This window comes from Triturus cristatus, chromosome 4_1 (genome assembly GCF_964204655.1).
Source record: "Triturus cristatus chromosome 4_1, aTriCri1.1, whole genome shotgun sequence".
Taxonomy (NCBI): Eukaryota; Metazoa; Chordata; class Amphibia; order Caudata; family Salamandridae; genus Triturus; species Triturus cristatus.
The window spans coordinates 476,320,607-476,339,249 of NC_140585.1; the positions used below are offsets into that span (position 1 = coordinate 476,320,607).

An 18,643-nucleotide genomic window follows, 5' to 3' on the forward strand; every position below is an offset into this window, starting at 1 on the left:
GTATCAATCAATCACATAATTTGTAAAGCGCACTACATACCCGGTAGGGTTTCAAGGTGCTGGGGGAGTGGGGGGAGAGGGTGGGGGGTGCTGTTACTGGTCGAAGAGCCAGAATCAATCAATCACATAATTATGAGATGTGGGCCCCACTTCCCCATTCCGTTGAGTGAGGTAGTCACCTGCAAGGATTGTAATTGGCAGGTCTCCCATGCCCTAGGGAATTGTACTGGGACACCGACTCCAGCGACTAACAAAGTCCAACTGGGAGAGGGCGGAATGCACCTACTAGCGTCATTGCTTAATACACACTCTGCTAAAAAATCATGAGCTACAACTTCATGAACTACTAGTGAACTCTAGCCCTGACAGGATGTTTATAACAGAAACATGGTTGACTGAGGCCTCTAACCCCACTATCGCAGGCACAATCTCCTCAGGTTACCAGATTCAGAGGAAAGATCACCGCAAAGGGAGGGGCGGGGGTGTGGCCTTAATTTATAAAAGCACCCTCAGCTGTGTACCTTTAGTCCTTACAGAGATTGAGGGGGCTGAGTCTGTGGGCTTCCTCTTAACTATCTCAGCCCATCAGTCCATAGCTGGTTATTTACCTCCCGCCAGGACCTGCAGGGAAGTTTCTGGAGGCGTTTAGCCACATTATTTCTCCCTTAGTTGCTAAATATAGTCACTGCCTGGTCCTTGGCAACTTCAATTGACATATGGATAATCTTTTGGAACCTGAGGCCCTCAAGTTGCGTGAATCCCTTGACATACTAAATTTGATCCCTTTTGTCCACCTCCCTACTCGCGATAAGGGCCATACATTGGACCAGATTTTCTCTTCCAAATTGATATAAGTGGAGGCCCCTCACCCCCTTATCTGGTCTGACCACTGCCTGATAAATGTCAGAGTCCCCAGGGAATTGAATAGGTCTCGATCTCAGGAAATGGTCTGTGACAGCAGTTTTAGGCCTTTTAAGCTCATCACTCCTGAGGCGATGCAAGGTGCTTTGCAATCCCACCCTGTTCCAACTTGTGGGATTCTTGAAAGAGAAGTGCACTCCTTGGAGCAATGGCTGCTACTTAGAACCTCTGAACTTGCCCCCCCCTACTCTGAGGGTGGCTAAGGTGAATCGTGCTTCTGCCCCTTGGTACACGGAAGCTCTAAGGAAAAGGAAAAGTGCATGTAAACGCTTAGAAAGAATATGGCGAGCAAATTACATGGTCTACGACAAATCTATTTTTAAAGCGGCCCTTAGAGACCATTATCGGAAAGTTCGCGAGAGTAAGAAACTCTTCTTCTCCAAGAAAATCGACCAGGCTGGCAATAAAGTAGAGAACTCTATAACATTGTCAAAAAAATGTCATCGCCTGCAGCTATTAGATGCACGTTTGCACCAACTAGTGAATGGACTAATATGATAGCCTCTTTTTTCCACGATAAAATTAGGAAACTACAGGACTCTTTTGAAATACAGCTGTTGGTTCCAACAGCAGATCTGATTCCTCTAGTGTTGCTGTAAGCTCAGAATTCTCCCTTATGCAGTTCCCCGTCTTCTCTATAGACCAATCTTTAACTCTCATGAAATCCTTGAAGTCAGGCTCTCCTGCCCACCCCTGTCCCGCCAAGGTGCTGTCGGTAATTGCAGAGGTGATTAATCCTACTGTGAATCAGATCCTAAACAACACCTTGCGGGAGGGATGTATGCCTCCTTGCTGGAAACACGCCAGAATTCTTCCATTGTTAAAATAACCTACGGCTGACCCTGAGGTAGCTGGTAACTATCGACCTATATCCCTGCTTCCTTTCTTCTCCAAGGTCTTGGAGAAATATGTTAATTCCATTATTACTGACTGCATTGAGACCAATCATCTTTTGCACCCAAGTCAGTCAGGTTTCAGGGCAAACTTTAGTACTGAATCGGCCCGTTTAGAAGTGACTGAAACTATAAAAGCCACGCTAGATAGGGGAGGCAACGCGGTCTTGGTACTGCTGGATCTCTCTGCGGCTTTTGACACCGTGCCCCACAATAGAATGGTGCAAAGATTGATGGAGGGCGGTGACGGTGGCACAGCCTTGAGCTGGATCAGGTCATTTCTCAGTAACCGTCTCCAAACTATATGGTCCCCCCTTTCTCTGCTGTTATTCCTCCCACAAATGTTGGGGGCCTGCAGGGGTCTATTTTGAGCCCAATCCTGTTCAATCTATATGTGGCCCCTATCGCCCTTCTCGCTGAACAACATGGGGCGAAGATCGTATTGTATGCAGATGATACTCAGCTGTTGTTCACTTGTGAGAAGGGTGCTGAGTTTGATGGTCATGCAATAAACGCATGTCTCTCAGAGGTTTTCTCGTGGCTGAAAGATAATCAAATGAAATGCAACCCTGATAAGTCTGAGATTATCTTTTTCGGCCCTCGCCCATGTGAGGCATGGCACTACTGGTGGCCGCAGGATTTGTTACCCCCCAGTTCATCCGTGACCATGGTTAAGAACCTCTGAGTCAGACTAGATGCCACGCTCTCTATGAAGTCCCAGATTCAATCTGTAGCCAGGACTTGTTTCGGGATCTTAAGAATGGCAAGGAACTTTCTGCCCCTGCTTTCTGTCCCTCACAGAAAAACCATTGTCCAAGTGTTGGTAACCTCGAGACTGGACTATGCCAACTCTTTGTACTTGGGACTTCCCAGTTACCTAATTGCTCATTTGCAGGTGATTCAAAATACGACTGCTAGGGCCATCTTCCTGGCAGGCCCTAGGACTCATTTGTCCCCTCTTTTGTCATCCCTGCATTGGCTTCCTGTTCAGAAAAGAATCCATTTTAAAGCTTTGATTTTGGTTCTTAAGGCTTTTAATCAGATTGGAGCCCCTTTTCTTAGACAAAGATTTCCCCATTACATTCCCCAACGTACTCTGAGGTCCTCTACTCAACTCCTGATTCCTGTTCCTAAAGTTTCACTTGCTCGGGTCGGAGGTCGATCCTTCTAAGTAGTCGCCTCCCGCCTATGGAACAGCCTTCCCTTGGCCCTCAGACAGGTTCAGGATCTGCTCACCTTTAGGAAAAAGCTCAAGACATGGCTTTTCCAACTTTAATCTGTTTTGCTGGTTCCGCCTTAGTTGCTCTTTTCTGCGGTTGTTATGTGGTTTTTTGCTCAGCGCCGGGACACTCCTGGGAGTAGCCGTGCACTTTATAAATACCATATTAACATAACATAACGTGTGTGCCTTTTCCCTCTCAAGTACATTTGAGTCCATTCTTGCGGGCGTGAATTTTGCTACTGGGATCCCTACTATTACATGCAAGCCAATATTTTATTAGAGAAAAGTGGGAGATTTAAAAAAATAATAATCGGGAGCATGTATTTCTCCCAATGACTTCTATCGGGGCCTTATTCGGGTCCATTGTCATGTATGGGATTTGCAAGTTTGCTGCTGTAGAGCCGGATATCAGAAATTCATCTATATATTTATTTTTTCCTTACCTGTCAGTATCACAGAGAAAGCGCTATGGCAAGCATTGATAGCGTGCTTAAAATGTTGTGCACTGGCCTGCAGGGTGAGGTTACTGGCAGAACAAAAATACTTTGAGTTATACAAGACCAGTCCCTGTTGTCAAGTATTCATTTTTGCATACAGGTAGCAGGAGGCACCTTGAAATCGGTAGTCTCCTGCCTGAATCAAGAGGGTTGCCATGTATGCTAATATATTTCATCAAGGCACTTTGATTAAATGGAGGATCTATACCCAGTCTTATTAAAGTGTTCTTAACAAACACTTTAGCAGTAATGGAGCACAATGAATTATCTACCATAATAAATGTTATATTAATACATGCATTCGGAGCAACTAGTATGAACTTATTTGTGAAAATAGTTCCGGGGGTGTAGTTGACTTCCGATTCATAACTCCTTAATATTCATCAAACTAATACATAAACAAGTCTTACTTTGCTTGACACGATCTTTATGATATGGATCAATGTTACAAAAATCAATGGACCAGAGATCTGGGGCTACAATGGGCCCAGATCTTCTAAACGATTTGAAGTTAAGGTTCACTATAATTGCCTAACAAACCTCTTGGTCTAGTCCATGGGTACTCATAGTACGGCCCGCGGGCCGCCAGCGGCCCGGCAAGCCTTCCTTGGCGGCCCGCGGACCTTGCAGACATCATATCTGTGGGGTTTTTTTGTATCGCCGGTTGCAGCAGCGCGGAGCTTCTGGGGCCCGGGCGATTCTTTTAAAGACCATTAACTTGTAAACGAGGCTTTGTTGTATTTCAACTCTTCTTAGCGCCCCTGCATCTCCACTCTGATTGAGTGGAGATGCAGGGGCGCTAAGAAGAGGTGAAATACATCAAAGCCTCATTAACAAGTGAATGTTCTTTAAAAGACCTGTTAAGTACTTGAGTGCGGCGGCTGTGTGTGTTCCCGGAAGCTGTCTCAGCGCCGGGGTGAGGCAGTGCTTAATTTGTGCTGCAAGCATCTACACGGGCTATTCTGTTTCCTTGTTGATGAGTAGGTGTTGCCCTTCCTGTAAGGGTCGTGTTACCCTCCTCGCCCTTTGCACTGGATTCTTTCTCTATGTGCGCACTGTGTTGGAATTAAGCTGCTGCACGTTCATTTGTAGCTGCGCCAGCAGAGTATGTTATGGCTTCACTAGTGCTGGCATCTCGGACCTCCATGCCGTTCTTCTCAGACCCCCAGAGTCGCTTTTGAGTGCAGTCGGCACTCCCTGTCAGAGCGAAAGAGGCTCAAGTCAGCTAAGTGTACAGACTGATAGAGTGCCTGGCCGTACGATGTGTCTTTGAGATTTGAGTTTGTGCTTGCTAGAACGCTCTCCAGAAACTTGTGGTCATTGTGCACAATGTCAATTCTGCTCATCACCCCTGAACTAATCTCATGCCTGATGAATGAAGGTCGAAGTGTCAATTTGCATGCACACTTCACATAAGCCTCACTTGTTTTTGATTTACTAGCCTATAATGTTTTTCCATTGTTAATTATCTAGGCCACAATATAGGACGCTTATCACTGGAGCCAAGGATGACGGTGGGTGGGGCAGGCGGCAGTGGGTGGGGGCCATTTAAGAAAAAGTTTGAGCACTGGCACTTCTTATTTTATAAATTAAGCACTGGGGTGAGGTGACAAAGGGTGACGGAGGGCAGCAGGGAGTGAGAGCAGCAGGTGAGGCGACAGGGGGAGGAAGACAGAGTGCGCAGAGGGAGGAAGACAGAGGGAGATAGGGGGAAGACAGAGGGAGACAGACAGGGAGACAGAAACAGGGAGACAGAGGGAGTGGGAGGGAGACAGAGGGAAAACAGAGAGGGAGGGAGAACAGAGGGAGGGAGGGAGACAGAGAGAGGGAGACAAACCGAGTGAGTGAGACAGAGAAAGAGGGAGACAGAGAGGGAGACAGAGAGAGGGAGGGAGACAAGGATGGAGACAGAGCGAAAGGGAGACAAACAGTGATTGAGCGCGAGAGAGAGGGAGGGAGACGGAGAGAGAGGGAAAGAGAGAGAGCGAGAGAGAGGGAGACAGAGGGATGGAGACAGAGAGGGAGGGAGACAGAGAGGAACACAGAGAGGGAGGGTGTCAGAGAGGGAGGGAGACAGGGAGGGAGGGAGAGAGGGAGGGAGGGAGAGAGAGAGGGAGGGAGGGAGAGAGAGAGAGAGAGGGAGAGAGAGAGAGAGGCAGGTAGAGGGAGACGGGGAGAGAAGCAGGGAGGTAGAGGGAGACTGGGAGAGGGAGACGGGGACGGAGACGGGGAGAGAGGGAGACGGAGAGAGGGAGGGAGACAGAGAGAGGGAGGGAGACGGAGGGAGACGGAGAGACGGAGGGAGGGATAGATAGATAGATAGATAGATAGATAGATAGATAGATAGATAGATAGATAGATAGATAGATAGATAGATAGATAGATAGATAGATAGATAGATAGATAGATAGATAGATAGATAGATAGATAGATAGATAGATAGATAGATAGATAGATACTCATAGTACGGCCTGCGGGCCGCCAGCGGCCCGGCAAGCCTTCTTGGCGGCCCGCGGAACGTGTCTCGCATTTTGCATTTCCTGGCCTACGAGTTAACAGAGAAGATGGCCGGAGCATACGTAGTGAATACGTATTCATCACGTACGCTTCTGCGGCCATCCTCTGTTTACTGCTGGCCTCTGATTGTGTGCCCGCCTCTGTGACGTCACGCACGGCACCGGCGGGAAGCACAGGCACTTTAAAAGTCAGCTGTAAGTGCAGCGCTTTTACAGCTGACTTTAAAGGGCCTTTTGAGAAGATTCCTGTGTCCGTGGGGCCGATGATGTCCTCTCCGTCCTCGCAGCCTCTTCTCTTCGGCCGCAGCCTCTTCTCGCCCCTTCACTGCCTCAGGACGGCTGAGGGAGAGCGTGTGGTCCGTTGGCTGCGCTTCCGACTTTGGTACAGGAAACCAGGGTTCGAGGCGTCACGTCCACATCCTGTGATTTTGGGTAAATCTCTTAATCTCCCCGTGCCTAAATATGTAATGTAAATACAATGCAATCCCACTTAAGATTGCTATTGTCTGATAATAAAAAAATATTATAGAAATGTGCTCCTTGTTGTTACATCTGCTTTGGAAATACAGCATTGTTTAGTAATGTTTTGAAACGGTAGTGATTTTTCCCCCTCTAGCTCCGCCCCCACTGACCCCGCACCCTACTGACCCTGCCCCCACCGGTGCGGCCCTCGGCCACAAACCACACTGTAAATTTGGCCCCCGAGAGAAAGTTTGTGAGTACCCATGGTCTAGTCTAACATTTAGCAAGTGGTTGGGCCTTTCAGAATTCGAGTATATCAAAAATTAAATCAACTATTTCATCTAAGAATTTAGACCAATGGTACTTATGACTTGTAGGATGTGGCCCTTTCTGCAGTCATCCCCAGACTTTTTTCCTTCACCCTCCTGTTTTCTGAACCCATTTTTGTTGGCTCTTAGGATTCTGAATAATTTACCCCTGTTAACCATTGCTAAACTGCTTGTGTTCTCTCCTTTAAACATTGTAGAATCGGCATACATTCAATTGGCACTTTTAATATAGTAATAATAATCCCTAGTAAAGTCGTACTACATGTAGCCACATCCTGTAAATTATATGCTACTAGTTGGCCTGAAGCACTGATTGTGCCACTCACTTAAGTAGCCTTTAAACATACCTCAGGCCTGCCATTGCAGCCTGTGTGTGCAGATTTAAACTGTTCTTTTCAACCTCTCAAAATATACCTTTTGCAAGGCTCAAACCTTTCTTTTTAATACATATGAGTTACACCTAGTGTATCCACTGATCATCCCTGCGGTCTATTTGAAAATGTGGACATGTACTTTTACGTTTTGCATGTCCTGGTAGGGAAAACCCTTAAACACGTTTTTCACTACTGCAAGACCTGCCTCTCCATAGGATCACATCAGGTTAACTTATTACATTTAATAAGTGATAATGTTCAATTGGGAGAAGGTAGGAATGTCGAGTTTTGTGTTTAAGGATATGTAATGTAAAGCCCTCTTTAATGGTAAAGTCACCATTCTGAAAATGCCACTTTTAGAATGTTGGTATTTTCTCTTCCCAACCATTTGGTGCCTGCTGACTGTATCCTGGATCACATGACTAGGTGTAGCTGGCAGTGGGTCTTTGTGTATTGCTCCCATAAAGGGAGACAATGCAGCATACGTGTTGGCAGGATCAGTCTTTTCTGACTTGATGAGGGGGAGAAGCATCACCCACCACACTTGCAAATCACAAAGATTCTGCCTGAGCACACTCACAAAAGGTTTGACACTAGCCTATTGTGGCCTCAGACAATCCGGGGTCAAGTCATTAAGGTTCCTCTGGGGCAGAAAACCTCAGGACCTTCTTCTACTTCAAAGCTTGCACCAAGTATAAATATTGTACCCTCAGAACCAACTCTTCTGTACACTTCTTAACCTTTGGAAGAGTCAGAAGGAATGCTGTGCTGCTCTGCAAAAAAGACTGCCATTCGGTTGCCCTGCTGCCTTCCTGCCTAAGTGAAAGAACTGCGCTTGCATCATTAATCCAGGATCCCTAGAGTGACTCCAAGGGCTAGTTGGCTGGCCCCTAATCAGAGTCTTAGCGACAGAAAAGGTTCCAACCACCTTGAATCCTGCACCAGGATTCTGTCTGATGGTGGTACCACTCCTGTCCTGGAACCTTGGAAGTGGGCCTGAAGGTGCTTTGCCAGTCCAGCTATAGCCCTGTGAGCAGAACTGATCCAGTACGACGCATATCTTTGCAGCCACTTCGGAATCTCCACAGCGCAGTGCATCCCCGACATCGAACCTCGCATCACATCTTGCAGTCTCTGCTGAACCTCAATCAATCAATCAATCAATCAGGGGTTGGTAAAATGTGCTACTCACCAGTGAGGGTCTCAAGGCTTTGGGTGCTATAGGAGGCATCGTAGACGCAAGCCTTCATATCGCAAGCCCCTCGTCAACAACATCCTCGATGATAGGGCAGTGCTCTGCATCGCAGTGCTGCAGCTTCATAAAAAATGCAGGACTCTGCCTTGCAGCTCCTCAGAACCGCTGTTGCGTGACATAACCTCGACACAGGATCTTCCAATGTTACGTAAACCAGGATTTAAGTTACTTTGTTCAGCTGGCCTAACTGGGTCCCTGTATCCAATCCTTGCTCTGACGTGGTCGGCCTGAACTTGTCCGGTCTGGCACGAGCAGATAGCCACGGTTGGCCCTTTGTGCCTCTAGGCACTATTTTTTCTGAAAACTTTAAAATTGTATATCTCCGGTTCTACTGATCAGATTATTGATGTGTTGGTCTCAAATAATTTCTTTTAATTTTACTCTATTTTTCTAAACTGGTGTGTGATTTTTCTTGTGTTGTGTTTTCACTTTTACTGGTTGAAGTCCTGCATATATACTTTGCACATTGCCTTTATGTTAAGCCTGACTGCTTCTTGTCAAGCTACCAGAGGGTTAAGCACAGGTTAATTTGGAGTTTGCTTGTGTGTCACCCTGACAGAGATTTTAGTTTCTGCTTGAGTAGGGTTTCAACCCCCTCAACCAGTAACCCAATTCCCAACAACTCTGTAACTGATGAGCAAAGAAAACGTATGTGTGTGTCTGTGTGTCAGTCTAAAGAAAGAATACATATAACACTGTTCCACATCATGTAGGTTAAAATGTGTGTTTTTATACAGCTCACTTTATGGTGTGCTGAAGATTAGCAATTTGTCATTGTTAGAAATGGGATTGCTGGTTGGCTAAGGCTCGCGCCAAAGCCAGGCAGAAACCACCACTCTAGTCCGGGCAAGGAAGATACACGCCAAAGATAACCCCTGCTCACCCTCTTGGTAGCTTGGCACGAGCAGTCAGGCTTATCCCGGAGGCAATGTGTAAAGCGTTTGCGCACGCACACAGCAACAACACCCCAGGCACACCACAAAAGGAACTCCACACAAGGTTATATATAAAAATAGCCTTTGTATTATAATAAACACATTAGATCATAATCACATAATATACACTGTGCCAACTGGCACTGGGCAGTATCTACAGGGGATTATACACACGACAGGGCCAATTGGGCCACTGTCAGCACAATCACTAAGGTAAATTAGCAAATGCAGAACATATACTGACTGTAGCACAAAATAATAAATGTAGAGCATAACCAGTAAATACTGGTGAAATACTGAACTGAGGCCTAGATCCTGCAACGTAAATCTCACTATGCAATAATCATCACATTAGGCATAAAATACATGATGCCCCAACCTCATAAAGACTAAATCACATTAGGCATAGGTATCACCAGCATAGACACATTACGCTGTAATCAGGGCCTCACACACTGAAATGGAACCCAGGCCAACTGGCCTCTCACAGGGGCTCCCAATGCCCAATGTCCAAAATGTCAGGGCGTAGGTAGGGCTACTCAATTAACCCTAGGGCCACAGAAAGCAGTAAAGCCAAGGTGCGCAATTGCACCACCTAAACATGGCAGCTGCCCACTAATTGCTGTGCAGCTGGGAAATAAAAAGATGGGCACGGCATTCTCTGTCCCCCACGGGGACTCTAACCAAATAACTGTGCCCCCAAACGTTGCAGCTGCCTGTGCTCTCACAGGGCAGCTGAAATTAGCAATTCAACCTTGGGCACCACTGTGCCCCTGACCCCTCACTGGGGCCCTACGAATAAATAATGGGCACTGTTGCAGCTGCCCGCTGCCAGGTGGGGCAGCTGGTGAAAATGGCACTGGCCCCCACGGACGTCAGAGCCCCTCTCGGGGACTCTACAATACTTGGTCCCCACGTTGCAGCCCCACTCTGGGACTCTAAAAATAGCCTTTGCCCACAACGTTGCAGCGGCCCGCAACTGCGGCGCCGCTGTGGAGTAAAGGAAAGAACACTAGCACTTCTGGTGCCCCTCCAGCCCCAATGCTGCTCTCCTCCCGGCCCCGTTCACCAGGTTCTCTGGGTGCCCCCTCTAGCAGGGGGAGGCACCCTCCATAGGAAAAATCAAGCAACACTCACCAGGACTGTCTCGGGTTTTTCTGCGCCGGGGCCGTCTCCTTCAGTTCACGGAGCGAAGTCTCTGTTGTCTTCTGGCTGTTTGCCAGCGCGGGGTGGGCTCCCGCCTGGCTCTTGCTGCAGGTGCGTTCCCCAGCGCGGGGTAGGCTCCACACCGCGGGGCTCCTGCCAAGCCCAGGCTCCACTCCCAGGTACACGCGGGGCTCTCCACTAGCACGGGAGTCCCGCGGGTCAACCCGCCTACTTCTGTTTTACTTCTGCCAAGGTCCCGTCCTCTTCCAGGTCACTTCAGGCAGTGCAGCGGCTCCCCTTCAAGATGCGGGGCTCTCTCCCAGCATGAGAGCCCCACTCTCTTCCTGGCAGCAACTTCTGCTCTTGACACCGCCCAAGGTCAGACAAGACACCTGTCTTCCTTCGTGGCGGCAATGCGGGGTAGGCTCCCACTAATCAAATAATTCAGAAGCGGGGTAGGCTCCCGCTAAAATCACAATTTAAAGCGGGTGGGCACCCGCTCAGAGTGGAAAAAATGCAGGGTGGGCACCCACCGTAAAAGCAGGAAAAAGCGGGGGAATCCCTGCATCGGGATTCCCTCGAAAATGATCGTAGTTCAGCGCAGCACACCGCCAGCTCCTTCCCTGCCGCCCAGAGCAAAGCGCTCTTTGCAATAAAAATGCTCTCCAGATAAAGGCAAAGATCAGGGGGGCACAAGGCTGGGCTCAGGTAGGCCAGCACACAGGGCCCTCCAGCAGGGAGGCAGTCCCTTGTGGCGGTTCCTCCTGGAGCCCAGCAGCAGCAGGCCCCCCTCAAGTTAGAACAGCACACCAGAGAGCCCATTTTCATGGGGTCACAGCCCCTTCTTTTATACACCCTTTTCCTTTGTGACATGGCACAGGGCTGGGGAAAAAAACAGATGCAACTGGTTTGGGGGAGCTTTGGAACACTTTGATGTGCTCAGCTCCTCTCTCCTTTTCAGGTGGGGCTAGGTGCTCAGATGCACCCCAGGGGGCGGAGCCAGCATTGTGGAGGGAAGGCACAGTCCTATTCAGGTCCCATGTGCAACTCCTCCCTCCCATCTGCGCGCAGATCTCTCTATTCACCACTGGGCTGACTCACCCTGGCTCCTGGAATTCCCCACACCATCCAGCACATGTCAATCACAAGCCAGACTTGAACTCCACATCAGGCAGGCAGACACACAGCACACAGAAATGCCAACTTCTAGAAGTGGCACTTCTCCTATAGGTATAATAAATCTGCGCACATCATTGCGCAGCATTTATTCTTACGAGTTCGCACATACTAAACTTGACCCTGCACTCCTCTCACACCAGGAATTACTATGAACACACACATCCCCCATGCATTCCTATGGGAGGGAAGGCCAGTCTCACTAAATGTAACACAGAGCGCACGCACTTTACACTGGGACACAGTGCTAAAGTGCCTAGAGGCCTAAAACCACTAACACTACATAGGATGCAAAAAGTTTAGGGGTGAACCTGCCAAAAGGGCCAAGTCCAACAGTCATTCTATTTAAGTCTGCATTTATCCAAGGGGCTTGCTTTCAAGGAATTTGAGTGTTCACAGGAGTGTACACCCTCTAGGGCTGTGCCTGTTGTATTCTTATTTTCTAGTACTGTAGAGAGCACTGGGCACCCTAGTCACTGACTTAAATTATCAAGCAGCCCTTGGTATTGCAATTTAAATGTGCAGCCGTTCATGTACCTGTGAAAGATCTGTAAATGCCATCCTAACATGTAAAGCGCAAACATCGACAGGGGCCATCAGGGAGATTACGTGAGCTATTGCCCAGAGTCACATGATGCTGCGCTGAGCTGCAGCCTGCGATTGAACCAAGTCAGCCGCTCTGACCGCTGCGCCACACATCTACCTTAGGGCGACATCTCTCCCTATGCATGGCAGCCTGAATTCTTCTAATGTCACTTGCTTGTGAAAAATGTGAATTACTTCTTCAACCCTACTGGATGTGCACTGGACTATCTTAAAATCACATTTTCCAATTAGGATATGTTGCACCATATTACTGCACCTTTGGTGTCCATTGCAGAAGCCTCTAGGAAATTGCATTTGGAAGTCTTTTAAACTCATGATGACCAACTTGATAGTTTACAAATGTTAGGAGGACAATGCCTTCTAGGAATGCTGAAAATAGATATGCCACAGTTCACTCTGTCCTTCCCAATGGCCTCTAATGAATGGACCAACGTAATTGGAGTGTTTCTGTGTAGTATTGAAAGGAGCGAGTGTTGGTAATAGATTCCTTCTGTGCAATATGCTTAATAGGATCAAGAATACTAATTGCTCTCTTCCTGCGTGCATGCAGTCTTTGGAAATTCACCTCACTGTTGTGAATTATGCTTTGATTCTGTTTTAGTCTATGTGGGAGGAGGGGAAGGGCGAGGCGTATTGGATCTTCATCAGTCTGAGTTCATGCATGGGCACCAAATGGCGTTCTTGGCGTCCTCCATTTGGTGCCTTTGCATCCACTGCAAGGGCCTGCCTCATGTCAATTGACTGGGGTATTTAAAGATGCCACCATTACTCATCTTGTGCCATGATTTGCTTACTTTGTGCTCAGAATACGAGTGATACAAACTCGCCCCCTCAACCAATGATCCCATACACAGGAATATGAGGGCCAGTGATAGAAATGTAGAAAGGGGTTAGAGGAAAAAAAGACCCTTAACTCCACCAAATACCAAGTCCTTCAATTCAATCCAAGGAAGCATCTAGTATTAATCAAAGGAAATTATAAGTCCATGTGGCAAGGTCCTGGCTGCAGCAACATTAAATTTAGATTACCAAGCAAAGACGACATGGTCATGAAGGGGAGTGGTGCCCAGATATAAAACAATGGCTGCTTCACTTCCAGCCTCCGTGAGGGCACGATGGAAAGCTTAAATAGCCAATGTCATTGAACTGCTAGCCTCTCCTTCCCTGAGAAAGATCTCTCACAAGCAGGTTTGTAGCACACTCACTCACACTCATTAACTTACAGTCTGTAAGCAATATCTCCAAGCCTGCTCCGTGACATCTTGCCATACATTCATGTCAATCATCATTGGCCTGCCCAGTTTCATCAAGTTGGTCCACAAGCAGTAGTTTTAAGACATGCACAACGTTTGTTGAGTTTTTTGTCGCCATGGTATGCCTCGCTCAAGGAATGATTTTTCACAAGGCAGAAAGATATGACTGTGTTGACCTTGCCAAATTACCCTCATGAATGGTATGATGCAGAGTGTAGTGTTTCCACGGTAAAAAAATCCAGTTCTTGCATGTCTGTTTAGTGTTGATGAGCAAAAATGAAATACCAGTTGATATGATTGGTGAAGTGTTCTAAACCAAAGCAAAAATGTATACACTAGAGGGGTAATTACAATGGCGGTCAGTCGTTGTGAGACTGGGACTGGCCGACAAGTGGTCAGCGGACCCACTTGCCAGATTAGGATGCGACCGCTGTGTAGGCAGTCAGAAACATCCATTTTTCAAAAGTGGCTTGCGCTCTGGCCGGGAAAAGCGCAGCAGCACAAGCTGCAATTGAAAAAGGGATGTTTTTAAGACATCTATGCACCGTGTGCCAGGCACCATGTGGTGCTTGCACATGGTGCATGGATGTTTGAGGGAGCACCAAATGTGCCCCCTTGAATACATAGCGGAGGCCGAAGAGGGACCGGGCCCTGCTAGGGGCCCCTAAAGTCTCTTTTTGGCTGCATGTTCATGGCAGTGGGACCACCATGAAAAGGCCGTCGGAAAGAGATATCCTAATCCCTAGGGTGGTGCCAGTGCAGGCACCGCCCCATTGTAGGGATTAGAGAATCCGACAGCTGTCCTGGCGGTTTCTTTGATCCTGTTGAAGGTGGTGGTCGTACCCCCCACCCCTCCGGTCTGACCAGCTGCATTGTAATGCAGAGGTTGAACCAATGCACTAGATGGCAGGCGACAGCCACTGACAGCCTGTCAGCGGTCCGCCAGCCATCGTAATGAGGGCCTTTGTCTAAAAATAGGAACGCCAATCCCTGCCGCCCAAAGTTCTTCGACGGGGCTGCACCCCACTAACACTTCAAAACCCCATTTTCATGCACTGCTGAAGTGCACCACTGTTTCATGAATCCTATCAGAGTAGTGAAAATGGCACATAATTCATGTTGCTGTAAAACACCAATAAATATTGTTCTAGAGTGAGGTTCAGACTATTCTCGCTGTGTGCGGAGTGAGGTAACCCTACCAGACTATTTATTGGAAATATATTACAGATCTAAGGGGCTAAGTATTTTTTCCTATTTCAATCATAAAGCAGTAAATTACTGTGGTGAATGGCCCACTCTCATGCTCACTTATTGCCCAAGTAGTGATATTGATTGAGGCATTGTAAGCAAATATGTCCTTCTGTTGCTTTGGCATCTTTCTCTTGGGGCAAGACTGCTGTGTGCACTACTCATCTAATTCTGTTTTTGCTAGCGCAAGCCCCCCCCCTCCCCCAACCTCCAGCCTCTCCTGCCAGTTTTCTACAAACCTGCGTTCTGTATTCCAGACACACCATGGCCTATTATAATTCGGATTAAATTCACAATAGTTAAAAGGGGAAAGTAGATACGTAAATACCACGTATGCTCTATATTTCCAAATGTGGTCATCATACAAACACTTTACTGTGTATTTGATTTTACTTGCTTTCAGGTTTATTTTATTCTGGTGCTTAGGTATTCTGTATTTCCTGCAATAGCTAATCAGTAAAATATTAATTTTACTTTATCCTTTCTAGAATTCGAGACGACCATCCTTGTTCTAATCCAAACTACAACTCTGGAAAGATATGGAGTATTACCACCACAGTGCCAGATCGGCTTCAGTGTAACACAAGCTTTAGAGTACTCGTACACATAGACGGTATGCACCAGCCGCTAATGCTAACGCCAAAGGGTAAGTGTTCATCGCACTAAACTGACCCTACACCGGAAGCTTAACAGTATTCTAACCTCGTACTCTAGGTATTGTTGATGTTATTAGCGAGAATTATTGCACTTTAAATATTCCCCAAAAAAGAAATGACGAGAGCTTCAGATAACTTCATTCTATTATTTGACCCCTTTCCTCTCTTGAATGACGCTTCCAACGTTGTTATTACACACTGCTGTTGACTTAAGTTTTATACCTTCTTCTCTCAGTCTTAATTTCTATTAGGGTAACCTAAGTTTTTCTTGGAGCAAAAAGTAAATACTTGCATTACTGAGAGAGAGCAAACTTGAGATATGAAACACATTATTATTATTATTAGTTTTGTTGTTGCATTAGGGCTATTGTTATTGTTTGGGTTATACACCAAACTCGAATTTGGGCACACTATCCATTTTGAAAGCAGCCTGTAACACAGGGCTGCTTTTAAACTGACCTCAGGCCTCAGCAGTGCACACATGGAAGTGCAGAAAGGGCTGCTGGCCTCTAAACTGCCGTGCCCTATTATATACTAAGGGCTTAAAGGTAGTTTTGATCCCTCCTGCCCTATTATGTACTAAGGCCTTATAGGGGAGGTCATGCCAATCATAGGGGTACCACAACCCTTAGTGTACCCTAGTGTATGTTGGTGTTTTCTCTGTATTCTAAGTGTGTTTTCAGCATAGCACTGGCTCTGGGCCTGGTTAGGCGGAGCCCAGGGACAGTCTGAGTCAGTTACCACAAGTACCAGTCAGCAAACAATTCGGGGGTGCCCAGGGCACAGTATGACTAAATACTTAAGACACAACACTCAATAAAAATCAAACATCAATTTATCAAAATAGGAAATATTTTTATCTTTAAAATGATACCAAAATGACAAAAATGCAGGGAACTGGAGATATGATTTTTTGAAGATTTAGCACTATATAGCACATAGAAACCTGTAGCACCTAATGGGACTTCTGGTCGCGGTAGACCGGTACAAAGTCAAAGTTTAAGGCCAACCGCGATAGAGCCCTGCAAGGCTACCCCTCGTGGTAGGTCTCGGTCAAAGTTTTTACCATCTGTCTTAGAACGGGTCCTTCAAAGCTCCCAGCCAGTCCAGATTCGGTGAGGGTTCGCTATATTGCCTTACGGTGAGCTCCCGGTCAAATCTATGGAAGTCAGACCTCCAGAGCTTACCAGTGAGATGAACCAGAGATCCAGGCCGGCTTGTGGTTGAAGGTGGACGGCTTGACTCTCAAGGTTGGTCCCTGTCACCTTTTCTACATTCTGACTTAGAAACTTTCCTGAAGCTTTTTCTTCCAGTATCCCTTGATGTTTAGCACCATGCTGGATTCGGTGAGGGTTTGCCGGCTTGGGTTTCAACCAGCTCCCGGTCAATCTCTGGAAGTTGGACCTCCTGAGCTTTGCACTGGGACAAACCTGAAGGGCAGGCCAGCTTACAAGTTAATGCAACGACAGACCCAAAGAATATCCTGCCCTCATTCATCTATCACGGTCTGCTTCCAAGGCTAAAGCAATTGCCCAGCATAGCTTCTGACCCCGACTCCACGGGGTTCCACCTGTCCTTCAGCACAGAGATACCTTTGCAATACTGGAAGGAGTCTGAATGGCTTTGATAATAAAGATTAACTTACAATTTTTAGGTCTGCTGCTTAAAACACACTTGACAGACTGTCCTCTTCATTGCTTTGATGACTGGCATATAAATCTGAACAAATCGCCCATCACTCAAACAAGGTAGTCCATCTTGCGTTCCTCAGCCCACTTTCATTTCAACTCTTCCACTTACATACATCCTTCATTTTTCAAGATAAAAGTCTGTCATGCCTTGCCACCTCGGACTATAAGACGCCAAAGCCCTGGTCAGATAGGAAGTGATGCAACACAAATCTTTCCAAAATCTATGAACACTCAGACCCCATTTGAACGGCTTCGTATAGGGTCTGGAAGTGCTACATGAGGGACAAAGTAGCATAGGCCTTATAGATATCTACTTGCAGAGACAGGTTCCGTATTGCTTCATTAAAACTATGACCTGCTGTCTGATGGAAAAGGCCAATGCGGACTGGATGATGGGATTCAGCATAAAGGAGTCTGCCTCAAAGTCTCACATTTAATACTGCAAGAGCCTACTTACATTTTTCTTCTTGACAAACTCTCTTAATAGGATGATCCTCTCAACTGTACAGATATGCAGAGAATCTGCTGACTCAAGTCCTCTATAATTTGTCAGCATGCTTTCCTGCAGGTCAGCCTGTTGTTACTGCTGCACATATATTCCCTGATCTGGTGGACAACCCTGGTCCACTAGTCTAGGGTGTTTATTTGAACTATGAAACCACTTTTGTCATTCAGTAGGATCAAAGGCCATACTGTTCGGCCTCTTTGAATATTACTCTTCATAAAATGTAGTCCCTAATGCCCGGACTGCTGATGATGGTGAGTCTTGTGCCCATGTTTCCCTCACGTCATCATGCATAAAGGACTGTGTCTAATCCCACCAGCAGCAGCTTTTTGCAGTCAACTTTTAATATTTTGAAATGCACATGGACAATAGACCAACATCATGCGACTCATTTACACCAACCACAGATGTCTCCTACAACTTCAGGCTGCCAACTTGTTAGAAATCAAAATGACATTTTCAAGTCACTGCCATTTGAGTATTCTTTGCTAGCACTCCACGTGAAAGGATGACTCAGCGGAAGGAGAAGACATGGTTTGGTTATTTCTTTACACAAAAGATAGAGAAATTAAACTAGAGTCTGTGAGAATGTGAAAATGCTTAGAACCCAGACTGTGGTGAAGAGTAATAAAACTCGTTATTAAAGGGATGATTGCCTCTCTGAGTGCCTGGATTCACCCCTGACTTGCTTGCGACAAGGAGAGGAAGAATGTGGTAATACGTTTGAACATTTTATGAATACCTTATTTGGGGTGGAGGAGGGGGCACATTGTCAACTGTCTCTTTGCCTACTACATGTGACAAGGGTTTGAGGCTATCTTATCGTGGGAATCTCACTGACACATACTTTCTGTCAAATAATCTTCTGCAGTAAGAATGCCGCTTTGCAGCCCTTTTGTGTGTTTGCTCTCTGTACATTTTTTGTTTTTTAAGCAGCTTTTCTCCGAAACCTTTCGTA

The 18,643-nt window shown here is 46.7% G+C and overlaps 1 protein-coding gene across 11 annotated transcripts in view; it reads left to right on the plus strand.

Annotated features, from left to right (window-relative positions):
* Positions 1–18,643, plus strand: part of PIK3C2G (phosphatidylinositol-4-phosphate 3-kinase catalytic subunit type 2 gamma) — a 2,048,585-nt gene that overhangs the window by 247,050 nt on the left and 1,782,892 nt on the right. For all 11 annotated transcript variants that reach the window (XM_085652678.1, XM_085652687.1, XM_085652677.1 and 8 more), the window contains one exon: positions 15,322–15,479. In XM_085652678.1, the coding sequence (XP_085508804.1) occupies positions 15,322–15,479 (158 nt within the window). The remainder of the gene's footprint in view (positions 1–15,321; positions 15,480–18,643) is intronic.